This window comes from Cibotium barometz, chromosome 1 (assembly GCF_041138505.1).
Source record: "Cibotium barometz isolate CiBa-2024 chromosome 1, ASM4113850v1, whole genome shotgun sequence".
NCBI classification, from domain to species: Eukaryota; Viridiplantae; Streptophyta; class Polypodiopsida; order Cyatheales; family Cibotiaceae; genus Cibotium; species Cibotium barometz.
The window spans coordinates 48,768,112-48,795,443 of record NC_141046.1 but is presented as its reverse complement, the minus strand read 5'-3'; the positions used below and the strand labels follow the sequence as shown (position 1 = coordinate 48,795,443).

At 39.9% G+C, this 27,332-nt stretch overlaps 1 protein-coding gene across 1 annotated transcript; it reads right to left on the bottom strand.

Annotated features, from left to right (window-relative positions):
- Positions 1 to 716: 716 nt before the first annotated feature.
- Positions 717 to 3,674, bottom strand: LOC147642112 (uncharacterized). Its single transcript, XM_086803030.1, has one exon. It carries the CDS (start codon positions 3,513 to 3,515, stop codon positions 2,796 to 2,798), a length of 720 nt encoding a protein of 239 aa, XP_086659156.1. The 5' UTR covers positions 3,516 to 3,674; the 3' UTR covers positions 717 to 2,795.
- Positions 3,675 to 27,332: the final 23,658 nt, after the last annotated feature.

Here is a 27,332-nt window from a genome sequence, read left to right as displayed (position 1 = left end):
GAGTTATTAAAATTTTACATTAAGTAAAAATTTGTGAATTGTTCAAAGTAAATTTGAACATCAAATTAGTCCAAATTTCTTTTTGTGAAAAGAATATTTTCTTTAAAAATATTTAATATGAAAGAAAATTTTATTTAAAAATAATATCATTTTAGAAAATTTTAAACAAAAGTTTAATGTAATCTAACAAGGTTACAAATTATTTTTTATTATTTATTCTTCATAAGTTCCTTTTAGAAATGTTATGATATTTTTTAAAGGATAATTTATAATGTATAATGCATTTTTTTAAATTTTTATTATTCTTAACTTCTTTTCAAACTTATTACTTTAACTTTCTAAGAAAATTTATAATGGATAAGTTTATTAGTGAAAAACATATATAGTAAGTTTCTATGAGATTTCAAACAAACTCCATATATATTTTTAAACGAAACATTTACAATGTTTAATTCATTAATGTATATATATAATTTTAGACAAGATTATATATATATATCTTTCTTATAGCATAAATACTAAAAACATATTAGAGTTTGAGAATTGTACGTTTAAAATATACAAATTTTACAAATTATACTTGAAAGATGTAGAATACAAAACTAATTTTTCCTCAATCAAGATTTCCTTCTTGATTTTTGGCTTGACACAACTCACATGTGGAATCACGTCATGTAAGGGCAAATGGGGTATAAAATGGGTTTTATAGGCCCAGGTTTTGTACAATTCAAAAACTGAAAAGTTTGAGCAGTTTTATATGAAAATGTGAATGAAAGATGTAGAATACAAAACTAATTTTTACTCAATCAAGATTTCCTTCTTGATTTTTGGCTTGACACAACTCACATGTGGAATCAAGTCTTGTAAGGACAAATGGGGTATAAAATGGGTTTTTATAGTCCCAGGTTTTGTACAATTCAAAAAATGAAAAGTTTGAGCAATTTTTTATGAAAAAGTAAATGAAAGATGTAGAATACAAAACTAATTTTTACTCAATCAAGATTTCCTTCTTCATTTTTGGCTTGACACAACTCACATGTGGAATCAAGTCTTGTGAGGTAAAATGGGGTATATAATGGGTTTTTATAGGCCCAGGTTTTGTACAATTCAAAAAATGAAAAGTTCGAGCAGTTTTATATGAAAAAGTAAATTATTTATTTTGTACAAAAGAAATAAACTAGCAATATTTATATATTTACTATTCAAAAAACATATTTTGAACAAAAAACGTTATGTCATACAAAAGAACAAAATGTAAGGCCAAAAATGAATTATAAAAAAACAATGACATGTCTACAAATTATTTGGTTGAACTATTATGATTCATCCATAAAAACGTATAATTCAAAATAAGTATTTGCATAAATACAACCTAGATCACCACCAAAGCTCCCTTCTCGAGTGCATGGGTAGGTAGATCCCATTAGTTTGTAGTTTAATTTGCAATAGCAATATAGTATTATTCTACATCTCCCTTGCTCTTTAAGTCCTTTGCCTTGTGGAAGATCTTACTATTTTGTGAACACATAAGTCGTATTTTCTTAAGACATAAGGAAGGATGCATCCCTTGAGACATAAACTGTCTAATTACCCCATGGCTTAGGGGGGCTAACCCCTCCACATTAGGCGATGGGATGCACTTGGTTGAGAGCTATGAGAGAGAGAGAGAGAGAGAGAGAGAGAGAGAGAGAGAGAGAGAGAGAGAGAGAGCATAAATAGAACGTGGTGTAATTTGAGCCTAACTTTAACATAATCTTAAAATGTATGTAGATACTAGGTATGTGAACACCGAAGTGCTATGCATTACACTTTTGTGGTCTCACATGAAGTGGTCAAAGATAACATTTACATGTAAATAATGCAACACATGACCTAGATGTGACACTTTACACATGGGAAAAGACAAATTATACATAGCAAATTCCAAATTATACATTACCTAGATGACACTTTACACATGGAAAAAGACAATTTATACATATAACAAATGAGAAATGAACATTGATACAAAAGCAAGTGGACCATTCTTGAACTTTTGATTCTTTGAGAGTAAGTGTTCAATTCTCTCCCTTAGTCACATGATTAAGTTTAATGTTGAACAAAGTCTATGTGCATTGAATTTATAACAAATGATCAATAGTATTAAAAATATCAAATGGCATGTGAAATGTATAAAAGAATTAAGAAACAAGGTTATTACTAATTTTATTACAAGTGAAAGTAGAATATTTACTTCTTCTATTTCTGAGATGAAATAAATTTAAACTGGGTTATTACTATTTTTATTACAAGTGAAAGTAGAATATTTACTTCTTCTATTTTTGAGATGAAATAAATTTAAACTGCAGATGAAATAGTAGGTAGCAACAAGTACCTTGTGGGGACCTAGTTTCTTTGAAACCTTTTAACTAGTTGGGATACGAAATACTAGTTGGAGATGAAATAAATCTTAAGTGCATATGAAATAGTCGGTAGCAACGAGTACCTTGTGGGACCTAGTTTCTTTTTGAAACATTTGAATTAGTTGGGATACTAATTTAATTCACTATCTTGGTCATGGGACTTAATTGGTAGGGATGGATGGATGGATGGATGCTGCAGAGGGTGTCTTTGGTCAGCAAGAATGGGAACGTAACATGGAGATGAAGGGCGAACCTTTGGGAATGCAGAAGACAAAGGAACATTGAGCTGAGGTCATTGAAATTTGAGGTAAGTGAGGATTTCACAAAACATCACAGCCGTACCTCGACTTATCTGCGATCGGCAGGACCTCCGTCGTGATATGCAGGCAGTAATCAGATGCTGGCCAACCTTGCCTCCAGCTTTTTCACTTGTCGCTCTAGCTTCTCCCCTTTGAGCATGGATCTCGCTAGCGTGTCCTTGAGAGCCTCCACCTGTGCGTCCTTCTTCCGAATCTCCGCGTGGAAGCTGGTGATGATTCCCTCGTAGGACTGCAGGATGACATCCTTCTTCTTGCAGAGAGAGCCCAAATCCACACCACTGTGCGTTGAATGGCCATCCTGAGCTAACGCAGTGACGTGTTGATGATCAATCCGCTCATCCAGCTGGTCGATCAGCAGTAACTCCTGCTGCTGAAGGTCAGAAAGCCTTTGCAGTTCTTCCATCACGGCTTTATCGGCGATCACAATGCGCTGTGCATCGTATGGATTCAGGGCTGCCTGCAGCTGCGCATACGTGCTCTTTAGCGCAGAGATGCTAGAGAAGAGCTGAGAAAGCAGGGTTTCCATAGCACTGACTTTGGTTAGAAGGCCTGCAGGTTCATCAATATTTTGATGGGTTGAAGGTGCTGCAGCTATCTCAGAATCCTCGTCGGAACCTATGGTTCTATGGTGCTGCTCCTCGACATCCTCCCCCTGATCCTCCTTCGAGTACTCCTCGACCTCCTCCTCCTGATGCTCCTTCGGGTACTCCTCCCATGAGATCTTCGTCTTTGTGCTCAAAGTAAGCCCAGCACGTTTGTAAGCTTTGGCCAATTTCTGCATAAACCCAGTCATGCGGTCTGATGCTTCCTTCGGTGGTGCAGGATCTGGCAAGGCAACAGTCTTATAAGGATCGTCTCTCCAAATATATTTAGAAGCCGCTTAGCTGTAATTATAATCAGGTTATCAAAGCGCTCTATATATAAAGAGATGCTGGGAAGCTGCGAGATAGATGCAAAGGCTGCAAGTGCTAACAGCTCCCTCTTTCCACTCTCGAGCACGTCGTCGTCGACGAGTCACCACTCACCATCACCATCACCGCGTGCCAACTGTCGGGCGCTCACTCTTTCCCCGTGCTTCAAAGGCGCATGACGACGTCTTTGCTTTTTGGTATATATTTGTAATTGTAGCTGTTACGCTCAAGAAAGTGGCCCAAGTCTGTTCCTGCTAAACCGATGAGGGAGGGAAGTATATACTCGGGAATCACGGACATATATATACTTTGCTGAAGTGACGACCCCAGGGGAGGGGAGATTCGGTCCGCCATTCGCACCATATTCTTTGTGTAGAGTGTTCTAGCCAATATGATCCTCTCAGTTACTTTGGAGTCTCTTCTGTGCCTACGTGTGTGGTGTAGAAACACCCACACCGACCATCGCTTTAGTGGCTCTCTATCGCTTTCCCTGCTCCATTTGGACATACTTGAAATAAATCTTTTAAAATATAGCTTCTTTTTTCCAGTTTTTTTTTGCGAATAATATCATTTTATCACGAATTTATTATCTTGCCACTTGCCCTCCCCTTTCATAATATATAACTTATTAGTCGTAAATTGATAGCCAGAGCAAAAACAATTAGCCATAGTTTTCTTATGAAATGACAAAATCAATATATGAAATGACTAAATCTTTACATTGGTACTGTTCTTTTTTTTTTTAAATCTCAACAAGGATAATGCCCCAAATGAATTGAAAGGCGCCAAATTGTACATGCCCCAAATGCACTAGTTTGGGTTTCTCACTCACCGATAAAAATCCCCGAACTCTATCAGAACAAGGGTCCGACGAACGGTGGCAATATGGTTCTGCAATGTCGTCTTTGCGGGTTAATGTCTTCCTTTGGAGGCTCCTGCATCTCAAGCTGACCACTAGAGACAGACTCACTAGCTGGGCCCCAATCTCACCGATGTGTCTGTTCTGCAACACCCATAGGGAGGATCCATTCCACATCTTTTGGGCATGCCCAACAGCTTAAGCTCTATGGAGAGGAACAAGGAAGTGACTGGACAGCAGGGGCACACAACATTAGTTTACATGGAAGCACGCTTTGCTTGGGAACGTCACTTTTCATAATCCGGCATTAGCAAGCATCTGGACTTGGGTCAGATACATAGTCCTGCAACAACAGATCTGGCTGGCCCGAAATTAACTTGTTTTCAGACATTGCCCTCAAATGCAACGCCCTGAATGGAAGGAAGAAGCATTTGTAGATCACAGGCTCGTTTAGCTCTGCGCTACTAGATTCTACTAAGCGGCTACTGATCAATCCCTAGCCTATTGATCACATGCGATAAATCATCTCTCTTTTGTAATTAAACCATAATAATAATAAAGTTATCCTTTCTTTAAAAAAACAAGGACAACGCTTCATCAATCTATCCTACTTTATAGCTAAAATATATATATAAATTTTATAAAGTAAGGCCATAAGGGAGTAGCTCAATATTTTTCATCATCATTAAAAAAAACAAGAAGCAACGTGCCCTGTAGCGTGTGTTTTTTCTCTCTTATGCTACTCTCTCCCTCTCTCTCGTAGGCTTGATGATGATTGAACCTCTCATGATTGTATGTGTGTGTGTGTGTGCAACCCCGCCCCTCAGGTACTATGTGATACACGTGTGTATTTGTGTGTGTGTGTGTGTGTGTGTGTGTGTGTGTATTTGTTCCCCTGCCCCTAGGGTAGTGCTTGTGTGTGTGTGTGTGTGTGTGTGTGTGTGTGTGTGTGTGTGTGCACGTGTGTGTGTGTGTGTGTGTATATATGTGTGTGTGTGTGTGCACCCCCACCCCTCAGATAAGGTGGGGGCATGTGTGTACACTTGTGTTTGTGTGTGTGTCCCCATGCCTCTAGGGTAGTGTGTGTGTATGTGTGCATGCGTGCATGTGTGTATTTATGCATGTGTATGTGTGTATTTGTGTGTGTGCACGTATGTGTGTGTATGTGTATGTATATATGTGTGTGTGTGTGTGTGTGTGTATGCATATGTGTGTGTGTTTGTATGTATATGTGTGTGTGTGTGTATGCATATATGTGTCTGTGATATATATGTATGTGTGCGTGCGTGTATATTATATATATGTATGTGTGTGTATGTATAGTGAGTGCATATCTATTATGTGTGTGTATGTATAGTGAGTGCATATCTATTATGTGTGTGTATGTATAGTGACTCCATATCTATTATGTGTGGTTTTTATATATATATGTATGTGTGTGTATGTATAGTGAGTGCATATCTATTATGTGTGGTTTATATATATATATATAAAGTTCAAATTGACAAAAGGCCTTGTGATTGAAACGAGGTGCTTTAAATGCTCTCTCTCCCCAAGGCACTCATCACCCCCCCCTCCACGTGTTCAAATCTCTTAAGATAATTTCATATAACCAACATAATAAAAAAAGGGCAGGTTGTGCAGTCTGGCCCCAAGGGACACTAAAGAAAAAAATCTTAGGGCACTAAAGAATGAAAAATCCCCCTATTGCCACATAGGGGGATTTTTTTCTCTTATTTTTTAGACATCTAGGATTTCTCTTCTCTCCCCTTGTGACATGTCGCAAAAAAGTTTTCCATGGATAATATGTAATAGATGTTATCACTCTTGAACTTTTCTATTTATTCATAATTATGCTTAATTAAGTATTATTCACATGGTATCATTTGCCAGTTTACAAGGCCTCAAAGCTGCTTGATCCTGGAAAACAAGTAAAAGATTGCCACCACCCTAGTGTAGTTGAGGACAAAATAAAGGAAGTCCTTCCAATGTACCCCTCATCCAATAGAGAAGCAACGTTGTGCCATTCATTAAGGGCCCTTCACCAATTTCTCTTTGAAGACAAAAGCCTCCTCACTAGTTACTCTATTATTATTAGTTTTTTTTTTAAGAAGCAAGTATAATTGAATCCTAAGACCATGTTCACATGCGCATCACACTTCAGTTTACACACACGCAAACACAATTTCATGGCTTGACTAGGCAACCCCTTCATTCATCAAAGTTATTATTATTCAATTTAAAAAATCACCATTTTGAAGATGCATTTGAAAAAAAAAATCCTCAAAATGGACAAACTTTAAGAGCCAAATATCAAATGGTTACATGCCAAGACGAGGGAAGATACAAGCTAACTTCTCAAATAGAAATGATAATATTGCTATGGATAAAAATACTAATGATGATTTTCTTAAATTGCTTAATGCTTTGGACAACTTCGGAAGGTATATAAAAGCTCGATAAAAGGTGGAGCACTCACAAAAGATCGAGAAAAGATATACAAAAGGAAGGATCCGAGCAAGAAGATCTCAATAAATAAATCCAATAAAAAATACACAAATAAAATAAAAAATTTATATCAATGAACAAAATCAAACAACATGCTTAATTAAGTATTATTCACATAAGAAAGAGGCAAGTCTTGCTCAGTGCTGATATAGTATTTGCAGAGTGTGTAACCTCATACCTCAAAAATTAGTAAGCTTGAACATTCCTTGTATCCCTTACTGTGATTTCCTAACATTTTGCAAGGGTGGACAACCCTACCATTGTCAGCATATTTTTTCCTCACAGGAAACATCTCTTTAGTATATTAGCAAGATAAAAGCACTGAATACATAGTTCTGTGTCTAAGCAAGACTAAGAATCAAAGTGCATTCACTTGGCCAACATTCATCAATCAACACAGATGAACTATAATTGTTGGGTCAAGTTTTACATTTGAGCTGGAATGAGGATGCACCTGGAAACCATGGTTGGAAGATGCAGACAATGCAGGTAGTCAATTTTGAAGATTCCTTTGAGCATGACAAGGAGAACCGTTGTCTGGCTACATAGAATCAGCATTATTAAGTAGTATAATTCTGAGTAGTTTTCCAAGAGGTTGCGAATTTGCAAGAGGGAATAATTCTTCGGGAAGGCTATCATATTGAACATCTTGGCCACCTTCGACCTCCCATTCACAGAGATTCCTTAACCAAAGCGGATGGCTCTATCACATTGAGAAGCTTTACTGTGTGGAGTAGAGTGGCAAGGGGGATAAGGATGTGAGAAATTCCAAGATGACATGGATGCAGGATCAAGGAGATGCATGAGACATGCCTCATGGACAACAAAGCCTCCTCAGTCTCAGGGGACAAGTGATAGGCAGCCCACAGAAGAATGTCATGGAGGCACATATAATTCTCCATGATGGAGAGAGAGGGCACATCATTTCGTGTTTTGAACTTCTCCAGGTACACCTGCATTGTCGGCGGGGCCATGATCTCAAGTGCCAGCTGAGATCTGCTGATGCTACATCCATCTTATGATGTGTTGCAGGACCTTGCACAATTAGGGGCAATTGGTGATGGCAGTGTCGTGCAAGGATGGCCGATGGGTTGGTAGTTATAATCAGGATCGCGGCCTCCAGAATGTGGGGAATGTGGGGAAATCATGATTAGGTTCTATGAACAATTTTGTTTTTATGGCTTTCTTTATGGACTTTGAGCCGTGAGGTATGTAATCCGATGAGGAAGGTGATGGGGTGGTGCCTCTGCGAACGCTAGTAGCAGCCGCCCCTACTCCAACAACTCCTTCGATGAGGGATTTGGCTATGGCGATCGTGTGACCGAAGCTTGGACAAGCAGACCCTCCCTGCTGCAAGTAGCAATGTGGGTGGCCACAAGCAACTTTTAATTGTTCCCTAGGTAGGAAATCTCTACGTATATAGGAAATTTCCTTGGTGAAGTAAAGGGGGATTTCCTATATAAAACTAGGGAATTAATTTTAGTACGTATTCAACCTTATATATCTTGGTCGTTTCTAGGGAATCTCAAAGTCTAATTAGAAAATACAGTCTTTATCTAAGGAATTTCAAAGTCTAGCTAAGAAATAAGAGTCATTGTCTAGGTAATTGAAAACTTCCCGTATGGGGAATATAGAGTTGTGTATTTTTAACCATCAAATTCTTATATAGAGAATACTTTTCTATATAGAAAATGGATTTATCATATTGGATACACATAGGTTTCATTGGTAATGTATTTAATCACCTTTATAATTTATATTCATGTATCAACATTGTTATGTAAAACAAAGCTCTCTCTCTCTCTCTCTCTCACACACACACACGCATGCATGCATGCATGCATGCACATGCACACTCACTCACTCACTCAAACACACACACACACTCTCTCTCTCTCTCTCTCTTCGTACTATTTTGTGAGAAAATGTGCTCATATTCTTTAGATCTTACCTTATAGTAAACATACAAAGAAATGGTTTTAGTAATCCTAGTTTAGCTTGTTAATATAAATACATGTTATTTATGCTCATATAAATATCGCAAAATGTTGAAAAAGAGACTAAGATATCGCATCTTGATTGCAATAATGCTTTAGAATGTTCGTTCTATGCAAAAGCATAAGAATTGCTTATAGATGAGAATAATAAGCAAGAGCTTGGATTGCATGGTGAGTTTCTTGGAGATGAGAATAATAAGCAAGAGCTTGGATTGCATGGTGAGTTTTTTGGAGATGAGAACAATAAGCAAGCACGTGGATTACATGTGGCAATGGTAAGTTGTAAAGGAAACAAAGGTAACCTAAGAGCATATATTTGAATGTTTTTACGTCTGCTTGTAACTAAGAATTTTTACATCTGAATGTTTTTACGTCTGCTTGTAACTAAGAATTTTCTTGTAGAAAGTTTATTAAGTACTTTGAAATTATATAAAGACATACCTGCCAAAGTGTAATGGGTAAGTACTTTGAAGGTGATCTTCTCTCTGTCCAACCCTCCCTTTGTTATCCCTCACATCTCTCTTCTCTTCTCTCTCTCCCTTTCTTCTCTCTCCCATCTCTCTTCTCTTCTCTTCTCTCTCTCCTCCCATCTCTCTTCTCTTCTCTCTCTCCTACCATCTCTCTCCTTTCACTCTCTCTCCTACCATCTCCCTCCCTTCACTCTTTTTTCTCTCTCTCCTACCATCTTTTTTCCTTGCCCTCTCTCCCACCCTCATCTCTCTATACTACCATCTCTGTATCTCTCCCTCTCTTCTCTCTCTCTCCTACCACCTCTTTCTCTCCCCCCCTTGTATCTCTTCTTTCTTCTCTCTCTCTCTCTCTCTCTCTCTCTCTCTCTCTCTCTCTCTCACACACACACACACACACACCCTTGTCTCTCCTCTCTTCCCTCTCTCTCCCCCCCCCCTCTCTCTCTCTCTCTCTCTCTCTCTCTCTCTCCACAAACCAATTTCTAATTCTTTCTCTTTCTCTCTTGTATCTCTTCTCTTTTGTCTCACTCTCCCTTACCTCTCTCTGTCTCTCCCCTATCTCCCTCTCTCTCCCCCTTCCTCCCTCCTTGTCTCCGTCACTGTTGCTTGCAAATGAAGATCAATACCACGATGCAACAAAAACGATACTTAGGGCTCTTGAAAAGAGTCCCACTTTGTAGATGAATGTGGGAGAGGGTTTGATAATAATCCCACATGGGGACTTATGGGAGTCCTAGAATTTTTGTATAAAAGGTGGCTCATTTGAGAGCTTAGGTACACTTTGGGCTTAGTTCATGCAAGAGCTCCTTTGAGAGACCTACTCTCCCTCTTCTCCATAGAGGTGAAGACTCTTCTCTCACCCCATCTACATCATTGTATGAGGTAAATCTCTTCATTGAATCATTAGCAATGTCATGAGTCATTCTCATCCTCTTCTCTAATCATTTTACTCTTATGCATGCTTTTAGTATTTCATTTTTGAGTACATGGATTGATTTGAAGCTTTCATGGAAGCTTGATGCTTGAATGTGTGCATGCTTGTAGGAAGATAGGAGTGGAGTGAGGTCTTTCTCTTTGCTTGAGTGCATAGTGATTGTATTCCTCTTGCTTGTATTTGTGAATGAATGGGTGTGTAGGAATGAGGACAAGTTGAGCTTGTGTGTATGCTTAGTCTAGTGTCAAGTGATGGTAGCCATGAGCATTTTTTATTTTTTGTAACTTTGTGTTGTGGTTTTGGTTTTTGTGTTTTGTTTTTTTTTTATTTTTTAATTTTTTGCATAATTAGTGTAACCTGCATTTTTCATTTTTTGTAACTTTGTGCATAGTTAGTATTTTTTTAGTGTGCTTCATAATTTTTGTGTTTTAAAAAAAAAAAACATAAAAAACATAAAATCATTTTAAAAAAATCATAATTAAAAAAAAATAAAAAAAATTAGGATAGATAGTTACACCATACATATTCTTTTTGAGTTGCCTTTAGTGATTAGGTAGGGAAAAATATATATATATATATACATATATATATATATATATTTATCAAAAAAAAAAACAAAACACAAAAACCAAAACCAAGACAAAACAAAAACACATATAAAAAACCAAAACAAAATTTTGACCTTATGCACTTGCGGTCGGGACGTCGTGTAGATTCTGCCATAGGGCCTAGGGCACCTTCTAGAGTGCCTACTCAGGAAAGTGGGACCCAATCGATAGGAAACTTGGCAGATATTGCTGAAACCCTTTCTGAATCCCAATCCGATACTCTTTCCTCCAGAACAAATAGTTCATTGTCCATGGACAATCTAGGGCCATCAACTAGTTATCCCGGAGCCCAAAATAGGACACCCACACGATCCTTTAATCCATTTGAGGCTGACACCATGGGGTTAACATTCAATGTGCGACTCCAATATGTCTACACAAATGCTCAAGGAGCTGAGATCTTTAGGGACCCACAACAACGGTACCTTGTTAAGATAGCCGACATATTCTCAGAACTTGATAGAGCACCTCTAGTCAATGACCAGGGTAACATGTACATGGGTGGAGATGGTGTTCGCTATGAAGTCACCTACCATCCAGAAAAGGTAGACAAATTAGGAGAGCTCTCTAAAACTGAGTTGTTAGACTATTCACAACTTTCCAGAGCAAAGGAGTCTAGAGATGACTGGCTCATCGAGCCGGACATGCCTGGACCATCCAATGCCCAGTCCTCGAAGCCATCCATAGATGATTTACTTCTTGTAGATCTAAATTTGGACAAGGATAGGAAAGGCAAGTGTAAAATGGATCAGGGGGCTGAAAGCCAATGGGAGTTTGTACGACAAATTCCTGTGACAAAGGTTTTACAGGATGACCAACTTCAAGAGGTCTATAAAGATTCGTTAGAGGGATATTATGCCACAACTAAATCGCCAGAGCTGGATCTTCCTCTAGCTTATGTAGTGGTAGTTGAGAAGCTCGCAGGACACATGAACAGAATAGTCGATAAATGGGCCAATGAATATCGAACGTTAGATTGGAAAGAGATTAGGGAACTCACGTGGAAAGGACAACCATTATTTATGGAAGTGTTCTCAACACATACAGCCAAACCAGGAGAGACAGCCTTTCTTGGAGAAACTGTTGCTCCTCCCCTACGAGAGTTCACCAGAGAGGGACCCTCAACATCTAAGTGGACCACTGCTAGTAGCCCAACTCTAGCACCACGATATCGTCCTACACCAAATGTGCGACCACAGGTCACACCACAACAACATCTTTCCCACTATGACAATCGGATGAGAGGGGAGCCAACTCGGCCTCCTATAAGTGCACCTCCTGAAATGAGGGTGACAAGACCTTTGGAAGGGTTTGGTGAAGCTGGTAATAGGGTACCCACACCAATTTTGGAAACATGTGGACCATCTTTCCAAAGAGAGGAACAATTTCCACTGAGAGTAAGAGGCCGTAGGCCCTACGATGAGTATTCACGACAAGTAAGGCCATCAACTCTTCAGAAATTGGTTAAGAAATATGAAGGGTCGGGAGATCCATACGACCATGTAGCAGCTTTTAGGCAAGCAGTTCGAGCTGAGCAAGTTGCTGATAAGCATACTCAAATAGAAGGGTTTGGACTCACTCTTGAAGGAAAGGCCCTTGCTTGGTTTCAGGCATTAGAAGCTTCTGACAAAACTTCTTTACGAGTTTTGGAAGAGAGATTCATTGCTGCTTTTTCCTTGATGGGAATTCAACATGACACAGTAGCGCATATCTACTCTTTCAAACAAGGAGAGAATGAGAGTGTCAGAGACTGTGTAAATAGAATGAAGCAGTACATTAATCGTTGCCCAGAAGATGAGAAGCCCGCCCAAAGTCGATTAATTTCTCTCTTCTTAAAAGGCCTCAAAAATTCGACACTGCATACACATCTCTATGCGAAGAAGCATACAAGTTTTAATGAGTGTTGCCATGATGCTATGGATTTCACCGATAACTTCAAGTTCCAGGATGGTTCTGGCCCAGAGGTGAAACCTAGAAATCAATGGGGTGATGACCAAAGTTCAGGGTCTAGCGCGCTAGTAAATCCAGACCAGATAGCTAACCTAGTACTACGGAGATTGGGACAAACCTATCGTCCACCCATGCAGCCACAACAACAGCAGCAGAGAATGAGGAGTATACTTCCTACAGGTCCTCATCTTTGTGGAGCATGTGGCGGTGACCATAAAACAGAGGACTGTAATACCTTTTCTCCTCTAGTCACAAACCAACCCACAAAGAAGTGGTGCCAAGCCTGTGCTTGGAACTTTACTCATACCACCCAGGATTGTAATCGCATTGCGAGAATGAGACAGGAACGTGAGCAGCCGAGGGGTGGAGTGGCTCCACAAATGTATCAACAGTATACTAGTTTTGAACGTAAGCCACCGATGACACAAGAACAAGCACGACCTGTTCTTGGTGTTCAACCTCCTGCTCCTGGGACGGCTCCTGTAAGGGTTGTGGACTATGACAATTCAAATATGTGTAGAGAATTGGTAAACCCAGGATATGTGGAGGATGAATATGTATCATATTCATCCAAAGAAAATATCTTTGAAAGTCCCACATACCCAAGCCAAGCACTGGTGGAGATTCAACCAGGGGAACAAAACTCTTTAATGTTGCTAGGCGGCTACCAACCTAGGACTCCAGGCCCCTCAGGTCAATGGCAGCCAAGGAAAGTAGAGACCAAACCAATGGGCCCCTGTTATGAGTGTGGAGAACCCCATTGGGCTCGTGATTGTCCACATCGTTCAAGGCAAGCATCTCGGTCAAATACAACAGCACAACAATTTCCACCCATAGAGAGATATTGTCTAGGGTGTTGTGTCGAACACTTCCCAAAGGATTGTCTGTTGAAAACACATGAGGAAGGCACCTCTCAACCAAAGGTTTCACTTAACCTTGTAGGGGCAATTCCATCACCACCTTCATCTGAGAATGAGGATGTCGTGCCACTTAGAGTCATGACTAGATCACAGACACGAAACGCTGAAATACAGACCGATGAGACACCTCGAACTAGGGACGCAAAGACAAATCTAGTGGACAAGACCCTACAGTCCAATAGAAAAAAAACCACTAGGAGAAAGAAGAACCGAAACAAACAAACTAAAAGTGCATCCACTTCTAGTTCTCAGGAGACCTCTAAACAAAACATAAGGGATAAAACTTTTACATCCCAAGAAGTGCGTGAGGAACCTAAACCTGAGCCAAGTGCTAAACAAAATGAGGCTAGTACGACTGAGGTTAGTTCTGGGGGTTCTGTTTTTGTGGATAAAGTAAATGAGACTCTAGAGGCCATCATTGATGCTCATAGAAGTCGCATTGCATCCTTATCTGAGCTACCCAAAAAGCTTCAAGAATACCCAAACCCTCGTGAGGAGAAGATCAATTTAGCTGTACATCAGCAACTCATTAGGGAAGCTCAGTCAATACTTGAGGGACCACCACCACCTATTCCTCGGGGCCCAACTTCTCTTAAGCCAACATTAGAAACTATACCGGAAGTGTCATCAAGTAGGGAAATGAAAAGTGAGTTCATTTCACAAGCTCAAAGCGAAAGATCGGCACCAATTGACACTCCATTGAAAGAAGAAATTTTGCCATCACCTAGCCTTGTCTTCCCATGCAATGATGAAATTATTGATGCTAATGAGGACATGGCAAATGACATGTGGGCCGTTGTAAATGAGAAAATAAATGAAAACATGTCTTCTGTTAGTTCGCCTCCATTCTCTGAGGTGGATTTTACCAGAGATTCGGAAAACAACTTTGGACGCCCAAGCATTCAGGAGGAAGGTCAAACAATTGTTTCTCCTAGAAGTAAGCATACAATGAAAACCTTACCATCCTATCTGGGAGAATATGAGAACTGTTCTCAAACCTTGAGGATACCCTCCATGCATAAAAGGTTGACTAAGGAGAAAGATATGAGTACGGTGCAAGCTATTTTGTCTGCACCAGTGGCTTGTAACTTACCTTTGCACGAGTTGATAAAGCTTAAACCTGAGTTGTGGAATGATATTACCACATGTTTGTCAGAACAGGTATTGCTACAAAAGGGTCCCCATGAGTGTACTATACACTCTGAAACAAAGCATGTAATGCCAGTTCCTATCAACAAAGTAGGAAAATTTTGTGAAGACGATCAGGGAAATGCTACCCTCCCATTGGAAGTGCGAAAAGTATCTTCAACTGCAATACTTGATAGTGGCGCAGGAGTGGGCATTGTGACAAGGTCCATTTGGGAAAAATGGGGCAAACCAGCTATTAGGAGTACCAGGATGCGCTTGCAGCTAGCAGATGGAAGCTTAGAACATCCCCTTGGGCTGCTTGAGAACATATTGGTCACCACATGTGGGATTGAATATGCGCATACCTTTGCAGTAGTGGATTTCGGAAAGCATCCAAACTACGAAGTGATATTGGGTAGACCATTCATGCGACAATTTCAAATGATTCAAGATTGGGGATACAATTACTTGTACCTCCGACATGATTCTGTCATCACAAGGGTCAACCTAAGAAATCACTCATATCGTGATGTAACAAGGTCTCCAATAGATGAGTTTGATTCTGCTTCATCTGAGGACTCAAAAGTTACATTGTCAGATGGGCGAGAAGATTTATGGATGTGTGGAGCCTCATGTAGGGATTTCAACACTGAGAGACTTAAGGGTAATCGAAGTGTATCTGACGAGGCATACATTCCACAACCCTTCCCTGAGCATTTAATTGATCCATTAGAATGGAGTCATGTCCTTGCAACATTATCGACATGTGCTTTACCAAAGCCAATTCAATTCTGTGACTCAGATGGATATGACATTATACCTATACGAATGGTACAACCACGTGCTCTTCTAGATGATTTGTACTATAGGATTGCATCCACAACAGCACTGCAAGTAGAGGAAGTCTCTGCTACTTCACGAGCTTTATCGTGTCAAAAGGGTAATGTTTCTACCTTACCCAACCCACAATCAAAATCTGCTTTTGAAGCTCCAAAACAAATGATGTGGATAATTGATGAGTACTCAAGTGAGGGCCATGGCTGGTATGTTCCAACTACTCTAGTTGCTGCTCAAAGAAGGCCAGGTAAGAAGGAATTATCAATGTGGCTACCCAAAGCTGCGTACAAACTTGTACCATCTAGTCCAGTTGCTAAGCCTCTTAAGAAGCACATCATTTCCAAGCCCAAACCTCGGATTGTTACTCGATGGGTCCCAAAACGGGTTCTTAAAGCACAAGGTTATTATGAGGGTGCAACATCAATCTGGCTTCCAAAATGCCATGGATTGCTAAAGGTAAAAGAGTGTTTCAGAAAGGTTCCAAGAGCCTCCCTTAATTTTCCATATCGGTGGGTGCAAAAGAAATCAACACAAACTCTTCAAGATAGGAAAGGTGGCTGTGATAGCACCTACAAAACTACTTGTGTTGATCTTCCTAAAACATGTATTGAAACACCGGTTGACCCTATTTCTCCTTGTTTCACAATTCAACCATCAACTGGTGTACCTAAGACAAGTCCAAAGGAGTCTCATTTGAGCATAGATTCTGGTATTTCAATGCCTAAATCCTCTTATCTTGCTCAAATTCCAAGACAATTGATAAAGTTCCCACCCAAGAAGGACATACCTAAAACCAAAGATAAGGCATTAGCACTACAAATAAAGCTCTTTGGTAGATCAATGTTTGAATAGTGTGGTGCCTTACGCCTTTAGAGAATTATGTTCTTTTTGGGATAATCTCCACTACCAACGCAAGGGTAAGATCAGTGAATCCACAATAAGATCGACAAGCCAGGGCACTTTTCTCCCACTAGGTTTTTCCCCTTGGCTATATTTGGTGATTGGCACCACTAACAAATTTTATTCTTTTGTTTTTTTCTTTGTTTGTTAATAAAACTTTGTGCAGAGATCTCAGCTTAAGAAGAGCATCAGATACGCCCCTACAGTCCACCTATCGTGCACACAAATTAGGAAGGGGGGAGATATGCTATGCCTACAGGGATCAAGGAGAAGCAATCTGCACAAAATCAGCAATTATTCAAGGCAAACGAACAACATCAACAGGGCACTACATCAGGTGTATGCAAATCTTAATCTTTATTTCTTTAAGTGCTCTTATCTTTCGAATATATGGTTTGCATGTACACAATATTGGCTGGTTTGAGTTTTTGATTTGTAGTTAAAATATGGTGAGTGAATTCTAGAGTCTTAGAAGACTTAGTAAAAGATATGTCTATCCAAAGACAGTGTAGGATATATACCAAGGGAGTATGCCAAGTACTTATGTCTTCAAGGTATATTAGTTATCCCTAGTGGTAGTTATCTCTTAGATATGAGCTAGGTGCTACGAGTAATAAAAATTTATGAAAATATACCCTACAAAAATATATATACAAGGTGAATTGCGACATGAAGTGTCTACCGCCATGCGAAGTGCTTGGTAGGACCTGGGGATGTCTCAGCACCTTGGGGCCGATGCCTTGGTTTCCATGGGGTGAACACTGATGTCTAGAAGCTTCAATAGAGGACCTTTGAGGAATCTATCGCCTTGATAGATGTTGGTAGGACTCGGGGGTACACTATGGGCCCTCGAAACCGATGCCCTCATCTTCAAGGGGTACTCCTTAGGTCATAAAAGAAAGAAAAAGGGGTCTGTTGCCCTTGAGATACTTAGCGGTCTTTAGATTCTCTTGGCGGAGGTCTCTTGGCCATTGCTCGGGTCTCATGGGGATAGAACCTTATCTTTATCACCTTCTACACACATATCAAAAAAAAAAAACAAAAAAAAAAACAGCAAGAGAGAGCTCCAATCACCTTTGCTCATACTTAGGAGTAGGGTTGCCACTTAGGAGTAACTTACATACTGATAGGACATTGAGACTGCGGTCATAACCGGCGGTGTACTAAGCACATTTGCCTTTGCATAGCATTATCTACCACTCCAGTCTCACTTTGACTCATCTCTACTCACCTATTTTAGTACTAATTAAAACTATAATCAGCCCTGCACTTGTATGCTCACGTGTGAAGTCATCATTGCTGATTTTTCTTTGCTTTTCTTTTCTTTTTATCAATAAAGGACTTTAATTGTATCAATTGTTTTTTTTGTTGCAGCTCTTGCTACTACCGCGCTCGAGGACGTGCGCAAAATAGGAAGGGGGGAGTGTTGCTTGCAAATGAAGATCAATACCAGGATGCAACAAAAACGATACTTAGGGCTCTTGAAAAGAGTCCCACTTTGTAGATGAATGTGGGAGAGGGTTTGATAATAATCCCACATGGGGACTTATGGGAGTCCTAGAATTTTTGTATAAAAGGTGGCTCATTTGAGAGCTTAGGTACACTTTGGGCTTAGTTCATGCAAGAGCTCCTTTGAGAGACCTACTCTCCCTCTTCTCCATAGAGGTGAAGACTCTTCTCTCACCCCATCTACATCTTTGTATGAGATAAATCTCTTCATTGAATCATTAGCAATGTCATGAGTCATTCTCATCCTCTACTCTAATCATTTTACTCTTATGCATGCTTTTAGTATTTCATTTTTGAGTACATGGATTGATTTGAAGCTTTCATGGAAGCTTGATGCTTGAATGTATGCATGCTTGTAGGAAGATAGGAGTGGAGTGAGATCTTTCTCTTTGCTTGAGTGCATAGTGATTGTATTCCTCTTGCTTGTATTTGTGAATGAATGGGTGTGTAGGAATGAGGACAAGTTGAGCTTGTGTGTATGCTTAGTCTAGTGTCAAGTGATGGTAGCCATGAGCATTCTCTCCATTTGTGGATAAGCTCTTGTGCACCGGTACGGGTCGAATCCCTAGCTCCGAAAGGGATGCAAATCCCATTGGATTGAGCTTAGTGTGGATCGTACTCCTCTTGCTACAAGAGAGAGAGTTTTCCGTCTCTCCAGTCACCCTTAACTCCCTCCCCTCCTCTATTTCATTAGTAGTCTATCATTATATCTCCCTTTCCAACTAATTTTCACTCTTGCTTCTTATCAGTCTCGTTTTCTATGACGTTATAAGGGAGATAGCATCATCTCTCTCTATCTCTCTCTTCATGTTCTCTATCTCTTCTCCATGTTGTCACCTCTTGCATCTCTCTTGCTCTTCATGTTCTCTCTCTCATGTCCTTCTGATCATTTGAGACTACAAACTTATCATTTATTTATTAACACAGTACACATAGCTTCATACCTTATTCATCTACACCATTAGGAATTTTTTGGACCCAAAGAGGACCTCTTGGATTAACTTTTGATTAGGAATGGACCAATGGGAAAAGGACTGGGTGCACATTTTTAACTTCTTTGACCCTAGGGGGCCTAGGCTTTAGTTTGCTAATTGTTAGAAAACATGGGAGCTCAAGGATGGATTGAGCACATGATTAGAGCAAGGATTAAGAACTAGGAAGCAAGACTATGCTTAAGCATGGCTAGATTAGCTAAAGACAAATCATATGAGCATAATGACAATGTGAATAATGCAAAAGCTCAGTCTATTCTTCATTAGATGAGGAGCCTTTAAATAGGCTTCAAAAAAAGACTTCAAAAAGCCCAATCAGAATCAGTAGAAGTAAAATTTGCTTCTTCTTCCTTTGCCAAAACTTCTTTTTCCTCAACCAAGTGTGCTTTATCCTTCTTTTTAAAGCAAAAATTCTCTGAATGACCTTTAAGACCACAAAAACTGCATATCATCTTCAACTTGCATGTGTCAACTTTGTGTCCTGACTTTCCACAATGGGAGCAGGATACTTTTGATTTGCCTACTACCATTGCATTGTCAACTTGAAAGAGACCTTCTTTGCCCATTTTTCTTTCTTCTTCTAGGATAGAAGATTCTACCTTTTCAAGGTTAGATCTGGTACATTTTTTAAAGTGGTGATCAAAGTGCTGTAAGTGGAAGGTAAACTTTTAAGCAGAACAGCAATGACTATTTCATCTTTCAAAACTTCTCCTTCACCGGCAAGCTGAGAGAGAAGGCTTTTAGCCTTATTGAGGTGAGTTGAGAAACTTTCATTAGCTTGCATCATTATCCCAAAAAATTCTATCATGAGGCTCATTAAGGTGCCTTTTCCTTTGGCTCCAAATAACTCCTCCAATGTATCCCATGCTATTTTGGAGGTGTTGCATGCACTAATATGATGAATGAAATTATCATCCATACTAAGCACTAGAAGGGCAAGTGCCTTTTCATCTTTAGTTATCCATTCTGCTTTCTCATCTTCTTTGTCTCTGCCGTTTGGACATTTGTTCTTACCATTGACAATATTCCAAAGTCCCTTCTTTATGAGAAGGAACTCCAAATAACTCCTCCAATGTATCCCATGCTATTTTGGAGGTGTTGCATGCACTAATATGATGAATGAAATTATCATCCATTCTAAGCACTAGAAGGGCAAGTGCCTTTTCATCTTTAGTTATCCATTCTGCTTTCTCATCTTCTTTGTCTCTGCCATTTGGACATTTGTTCTTACCATTGATGGATGACAAATAATGTATTTGTACACATGATCAAAGGTATTTTTATCTTATAAATTACTATTTTTTATAATTAATGTACTCAACTTCATTATAAATGCATCAGAAATGATCCTGAGTGGCTGGAGAAGCAGTGCTAGAATAGTGCAAATTTTGAGCCTGCACCACCACTATAGAGCCTAAATTCGCACTGTTCTGGCATAGCTTCCCCAATCCTCTAGGAGCAATTCTGATGCATTGGATGATAAAACAATGTAATTTTACACATGGTTTAAGCTGTTTTTATCTTATAAACTATTATTTCTCACAATTAGTGTACTCAACTTCATTATAAATGCATCAAAGATGATCTTGAGTGGCTAGGGGAGCAGTGCCAGAACACTGCAAATTCTGAGCCTACATCGCCACCACCGCTGCAAAGCCTAAATTCGCACTGCTCTGGCATAGCTTCCCCAGTCCTCCAAGATCAATTCTGATGCATCGGATGATAAACCCTATATTTTTACACATGATTAAAGGTGTTTTTATCTTGTAAACTACTGTTTCTCACAACTAGTGTGCTCAACTTCATTATAAATACATCAGAAATGATCCTAAGTGGCTAGGGGAGAAGTGCCAGAACAGTGCAAATTTTGAGCCTACATCGTCATTGCAGAGGCCAAATTCGCACTGTTCTGGTGGCGGCATAGCTTCCTCAATCCTCCAAGAGCATTTCTGATGCCTTGGGTGACAGACACTCCATGTTAAACAAACATAATGACACCGAGACATTGTAAGAGAAACTTAAAATTTTAATTATCAGAAGGTTACAAATGAAAGCCAGATAGGCTTGTTACAAAGGGGGGTTTGAAATAAAAGAGTTGCTTCAAAAAGAAGATTAACATCTAAGATCTCTAGATCGTGTCTCGCTCGCCTCGAATGCACCGAGCTAGTTGCATGTCCTTGGGCAGATATGGTAATCCTCTTTGCATGTATTGCAAGGAGGTTGGTGTCTTCAAAAAGCCCAACAAGGTAAGCCTCGGAGGCTTCTTGCAATGCTTCAAGGGCAATCCCCTGCACACGGAACTCTGTTCTATATCATTGGAGAATCTCCTTCACTGTGCGAGCAAAAGGGGCTCTTCTTATTAGCAACTCAGTGTTCCTCTGATAAAACTTGATTTCTTGTAGAGTCCTATGCCCTTGGCACATCCTTCTCCTTGGAGCTCTCTGCGTTGTGTTGGTGCGTTGGCGAGGTTGGGACTTCCTTGGCTTGAAGAGCTTGACCTTTCTACGCTTGCGCGTACTTGCAGGAACCTCCTCTTGGTCTCTCTCATAGTCTAAATCCTCCTCCTCCTGTTGCTGCGGTACCTGTGTATCAAGTTCCTCTTGGGTAGGTAGGGGACCCTGTCTTAGTAGTAGGGTCTTGCCACCTATGGTGCTGCGCAATGTAGGAATGTTTTCACCAACCCAGTCGAACTTCTCATCATCGGCCTCTCTGTCTTGATCTCTGGGGTGGCTGCATTGTGGGGTCTTCTTCACACGCTTGCTCCCACTAGAAGGGCCTGCATGTGTGTGCGTTGGTGTTGCTGTGTGGGAGGAGGGTTGGACTCTGGTGGTCCCATTGGGCGTGTCCTAGAATCCAAGGGGTCACTCTCTTCCGTGGTGTCGCCAGTATGTGGTCGTTGGGTGCCTTACACTGTGTTTTTGTGAAGGCATGGCAACACGTGCAGTGTTCTTGGTGCGTGCCATATCCACGTATGACTATGCTTACGTGGTGATGTGCTAGTATCCTTATGTGGGTGCCTACGTAGATCTTGAGCTCAAGCTCTCTAAAAAAGTGAAATGAAAATGAAGTGAGAGAAGGAACTATTAATAGTTTTTTTTAGGGCAAAAAAAAACCTAACTAAACTTAATTTCTTAGCCTTATTACATCTAGATTTATGCTAGTGCGTGCACAACCCAATGCCTCTCTCTCTCTCTCTCTCTCTCTCTCTCTCTCTCTCTTAGATTCATATGTAAAATAAGATCATGACATAATAAAAAATAATTGTTAAACCCAATCACTTGAATTTTCGTAAACCAATATGTTCATTGAACTACAATAACATCTTCATCAAGACACCCTTCACAACGTCCTCTTTAGGATCAATACAAACTATGTTTATGCCTAATTTACATGCTACCATAGCACAATCTCCACATCCTGTACAAAGTTCTACAATCATTGCCCTTCTTTTGCATGGTGCTTCAACAGACTATCCCAAAACTCATATCCACGTTGACATCCATTTCTCTAAATTCCACATAATATACAACATCCATAATTTGGAGTACTCATATGTTTATGCCTTACCTCGCCATGCAGTCCCATATGGGTGTCTTTCTCATAATGGTGCAAGGATCAATGATATAATCAGGTAAAAATGGTTGTGCATGGTTTATTCCAACTATGCCTAAGAAGGTAGCAATGAGACGAGGGTATGTGTTTGCACAAGAGTATCAAAAAGATTTATTGTAATAAAATTGTTGTGTTCAAAGGCAACCTATTATGAGAATCATAAGCACCTCTGGGGGGTGGATGCATGATAAGGTGGACTCAAAACCTATGTCCTGGACATGGCTTTTAAACTGGTATTTAGACATTTGAAAAAGTCATTTTCCCTCATTTTCTCCCACATTTTGTAGTTTGAGAAGCCTGAAAACAAAAAATAGTTACAAGTAGCTCGTGGTGCACTCATTTCGCCACCTCTCCCATGTCTCTCTCTCTCTCTCTCTCTCTCTCTCTCTCTCTCTCTCTCTCTCTCTCTCTTACCCACTCTGTCTCTTTCCATCTCCTTTATACCCTAAACCTGATGCCGCCTTGTTGTTTACCTCTCTCTCTCTCTCTCTCTCTCTCTCTCTCTCTCTCTATTGTAGGCCCCTTATTGTTGTTTCAGTGACACACACACACATATGCATGGACCTTTTACCCATCATAGATTCCCAAGCATTTAGAGGCAGATATAGAAGTTCAGCTTGTGTAGAGGGTTGAGAGTCATGTGTAAAGTTTTCTGCCAAAGGATTATCATGTGCAGAGGAATCAAGAACAACGTGTAAGGATGAAGTCTAAGGTACAAGAAGAACAGGAGCACAATGCAGGTCATGGTGCAAACGAGCAGAAGTGTCAAAAAATATGCAACAATGTTGTTTAGTAATTTAATCAGTGGACCAAGGGTCTAGACAAGAAGACCAGGTTTGATATATTAGCTCAGGTTCTCCAACATCGCTCCATGAAGGAAATTTCTAGCAATTTTTCACTATGGAACTAGACAAGTCTAATAGATAGCATACAAAATACACTTGAAGCAGTTAAAGTGCCTAGAAACTTTGAGGAGCTATTTCTTAAAAGGTCTATTCCAATGATTCTTATGAATAGCGCTGGCACAAATACATCCTCTCTTAACATTGTAGATGCTTCAAGGCAATTGAACATACACAGATGTAATTTCTATGTAGCTAGAGAGTGTTTGAAAACCTTTCTGATGGTATTTTGCCATTATCTTCATGCCATCGGCAAGCCCGTGCGGTAGGCATAATCAGGTGAAAGAGATTGTTTTCAATTTTTGGTTAAGCCATACTCGTGTTTCACCCAACAAAAAGGACATGTCGTAAGCGCCTTGGCAGAAAATCATATGTTAAGCGTCTGAAACACCTTCTCGATCAATCTCAGGTAACAACAACAACCCGTGCTCCTAACACCTGTGCTGATTTAGTGTGCTTTCATTAGGGGAAGGTTGAGGTCTATAGGGGCCCTTTAAGACGCCATGTGATTGAAAGGTTATTAAGGAAAAGGGCCAATCATGTGATGCCATGTATACAAAAATGTTGGGTGATTAAAGGTGGTCAAAAGATTCTCTAGAAGATGCCTTTTTGTACTTTTCATTCCCAAAAAGGGGGGGAGAAGTTTTTGAAATTTCGGACATCCATAACTTCTACATATGAGCTCAAAATTTGTCGGAGATTAGAGATCCAGAATCTACTCGCTCGCTGAGCTCTTTCCATAGATATGTCACATGATATGGTTTTGCCCACTCAATTTTAAATTCAATTTTGGCGAGAAACTTTGAAATTCAAACTTCTAGCCATTTGAAGAATAAGAAGGTATCTAAAGTCAAAGAAACTTAACATTTTAACAAAAAGTCATTAAAATCATAATATGGCAGCTTAAAGGGCCCCTATAGACCTCAACCTTCCCCTAATGTATACATTGTATATTCCTTCAGTATAGATTCAGATTACTGATTAGATGTTTCCAACCGGTATACAAACAAATGCCAAATTATCTACTCTTCTATGATTCTATCATCCTTGTATGTACATTGTCTCCTTCTTTTATGATGTGTCTATGTGTATTATGTCTAGCTGTCAAATTTCCAGTCAGTCAACTTATAGATCTTGGACTACTTGTTGGGGAAGTTAAGTACTGAAAAATCTAGCAAATAAAAAGAAACCATCCTCCCTCACAAGAAGGCAGGGCATGATTCAAAACGGTTTTCAACTTGGGGTGGCAATAAACAAAACCAAGAAAAGCAGTAAGAGATTGGTGTTAAACTAGTAAGATACCCAATAAAAATAACCTTTATACACTTAGGCTATAGAAAAAACAAGCATTCCTAAGGCTTTTCACCAACGCTCCTAAACCAATATGATACCGGTGGTGGAATAATAATTGTATACAACTAACACTACTGATAGAAAGGACCAGCTATTGGTTAAACACTGCTATCATACTGGCTTAAGATCATGTTATCATCTAATGTACTTTGTATATAGCAAATTTTCTAACTAGTATTATACCGGTTGAACATTGGTATGATATCGGGTAAAGACCGGAAGGAGAACTTGGGGTGGCCATATGATACCAGTGTTTTGTATCAGTATGATACCGTTTGGAACATTAGCTCTATGCAACATGCATGAGATATAAGGTAAAGATCATCTTTGCTTTAGACAACACTAGTTTTGAAATAATATGATACCAGTGTTAAACCAATAAGATACCAATTGGTGAACCAGTTGCATACACTAATTGGTGAACCAGCTGCATACACCTAGGAACCTATAACTATAAACCAGTTTAGCATGTCAATGTGATTGTGTCATTTGTAATGTGGGTTCTTAGTAGCCAGGTGGGTGCAAGGCTGCAGAGAAGTCCTACCAGAGCATCACAAGTGCATGGGAGGCCATCCTATGTCCCAAAGTTGAAGGTACTATTTTCCATACTTTAAAGTGTCTGATGGAGAGTTGCACTGTCTGTGGTCCTCGAAACATAGCAATTTGTCCAACTAAATCTGCATATGTTGGTCGACTTGTCATCGTGAAGATCTTTCAGGACATAGACTATGGAACCACTGATGATGGCAAGACAAAGAAGAGGAAAGAGTTAATACACAAGGAAATGTCATGCAAGGCACTAAATCAAATGTTCAACGGCCAGCTCAGAAAGTTTATCAAACATAATTTTGTGTACAGGTGGCAGGCTAAGCAATACAAAGAATGCTTGTCCAATTTTCCCAAAGATGTGGTAATATCTATTATAGACTTTGCGAAGAATTATTCTTTTAAGGAGCAAAATGAGATACAGTCAATGCACTGGTATTCAAGCCAAGTGTCCATATTTGTGCATATTACATACTTTCACATTGCAGGTGATATCCACAAAAAAAACGATTCACTTTTATATCTTTGATGATAAGAAGCATGATACCCATTTTGTGCAACATTGTTTCATGCTACATTATAATTGGGTATTACCCTATAACATCATTGGGTTTGGTCTGATGGTGCTTCATCTCAATTCAAAGAAAAAAGGCCTTTCTACTTTGTTTCCAGGTACACTGCCATCATAGGTTTGCAAATGACTTGGAATTTCTTTGGCTCTAGTCATGGAAAGGGAGAGCACGATGGTGCAGGGGCTGTGGTGAAGAGAGCACTAACTCATGAACAACTTAAGCCTAATGCTACTAAGCTCCAATGTGCAGCTGATGTCATAAATTTTTTGCAAGAAATGCTCACCACTTTAGTAGAGTCTTTTGGGAGATAAAGTTGGGTGATATAGATAGAGATGAGGCATGGAATGTCAAGGATATAACAAACACAAGATCCCTACATTCAGCCTCTGCATACTCTCAGCACGATCCAATAGCATTGAAGGTGTGTCGGTTATCATGTTATTATAGTAATTGTATGGAACACTTATGGCGTAGGTGCAGCAATCAGTCTCATATTCATAGTTGGGACTACATTGCCCTTGAACCATTGGTAGATGGCACTGAAGAAGACAATGTTGACATTGATGTTAACATCACAAACATTGAGGAGGCCACCTACGAAGGGCACCATAATACCCTTAGTGATGTCCTTCTTAAAGGAGACAATTTCGCGAGATGACAGTGTGAGGTGAAAAAAAGCAAAAAGAACCACTGCCTCTATAGCCCTTCACCTCCCAAACTTGGAAATACAAACACAACGGAGGCACCACCAGCCCCACCGGCTGGAACACTTCTCACAATTCACCACACCACCCACGCTAGAACAACAGCACAAAACAGGGGCACCATAGACCAAGATAAACACCCAGCAATATATTCCCAGTCACAAAACATTTCATACAAGCTTCTCCCGACACAGAAGCCTTACTCACACAACTTACAAACACTCAGGCTCAGACTTGGATTTACTGCCAAGGGAATTCCACCACGGCCACACCACCTCAGGAATTATGACCTTGCGTCTGATGACCAAGCCTTCGCAACCACACGACCTCAACACTTTGACCTGTCCCACTGCCGAGGATACACCACATCCTCACAATCACCGCGAACCTCTCGCCTG

Bases quoted from the DNA above. Each gene is read 5' to 3' on its own strand.
- LOC147642112 (XM_086803030.1), bottom strand. From the start codon at position 3,515: ATGACTGGGTTTATGCAGAAATTGGCCAAAGCTTACAAACGTGCTGGG.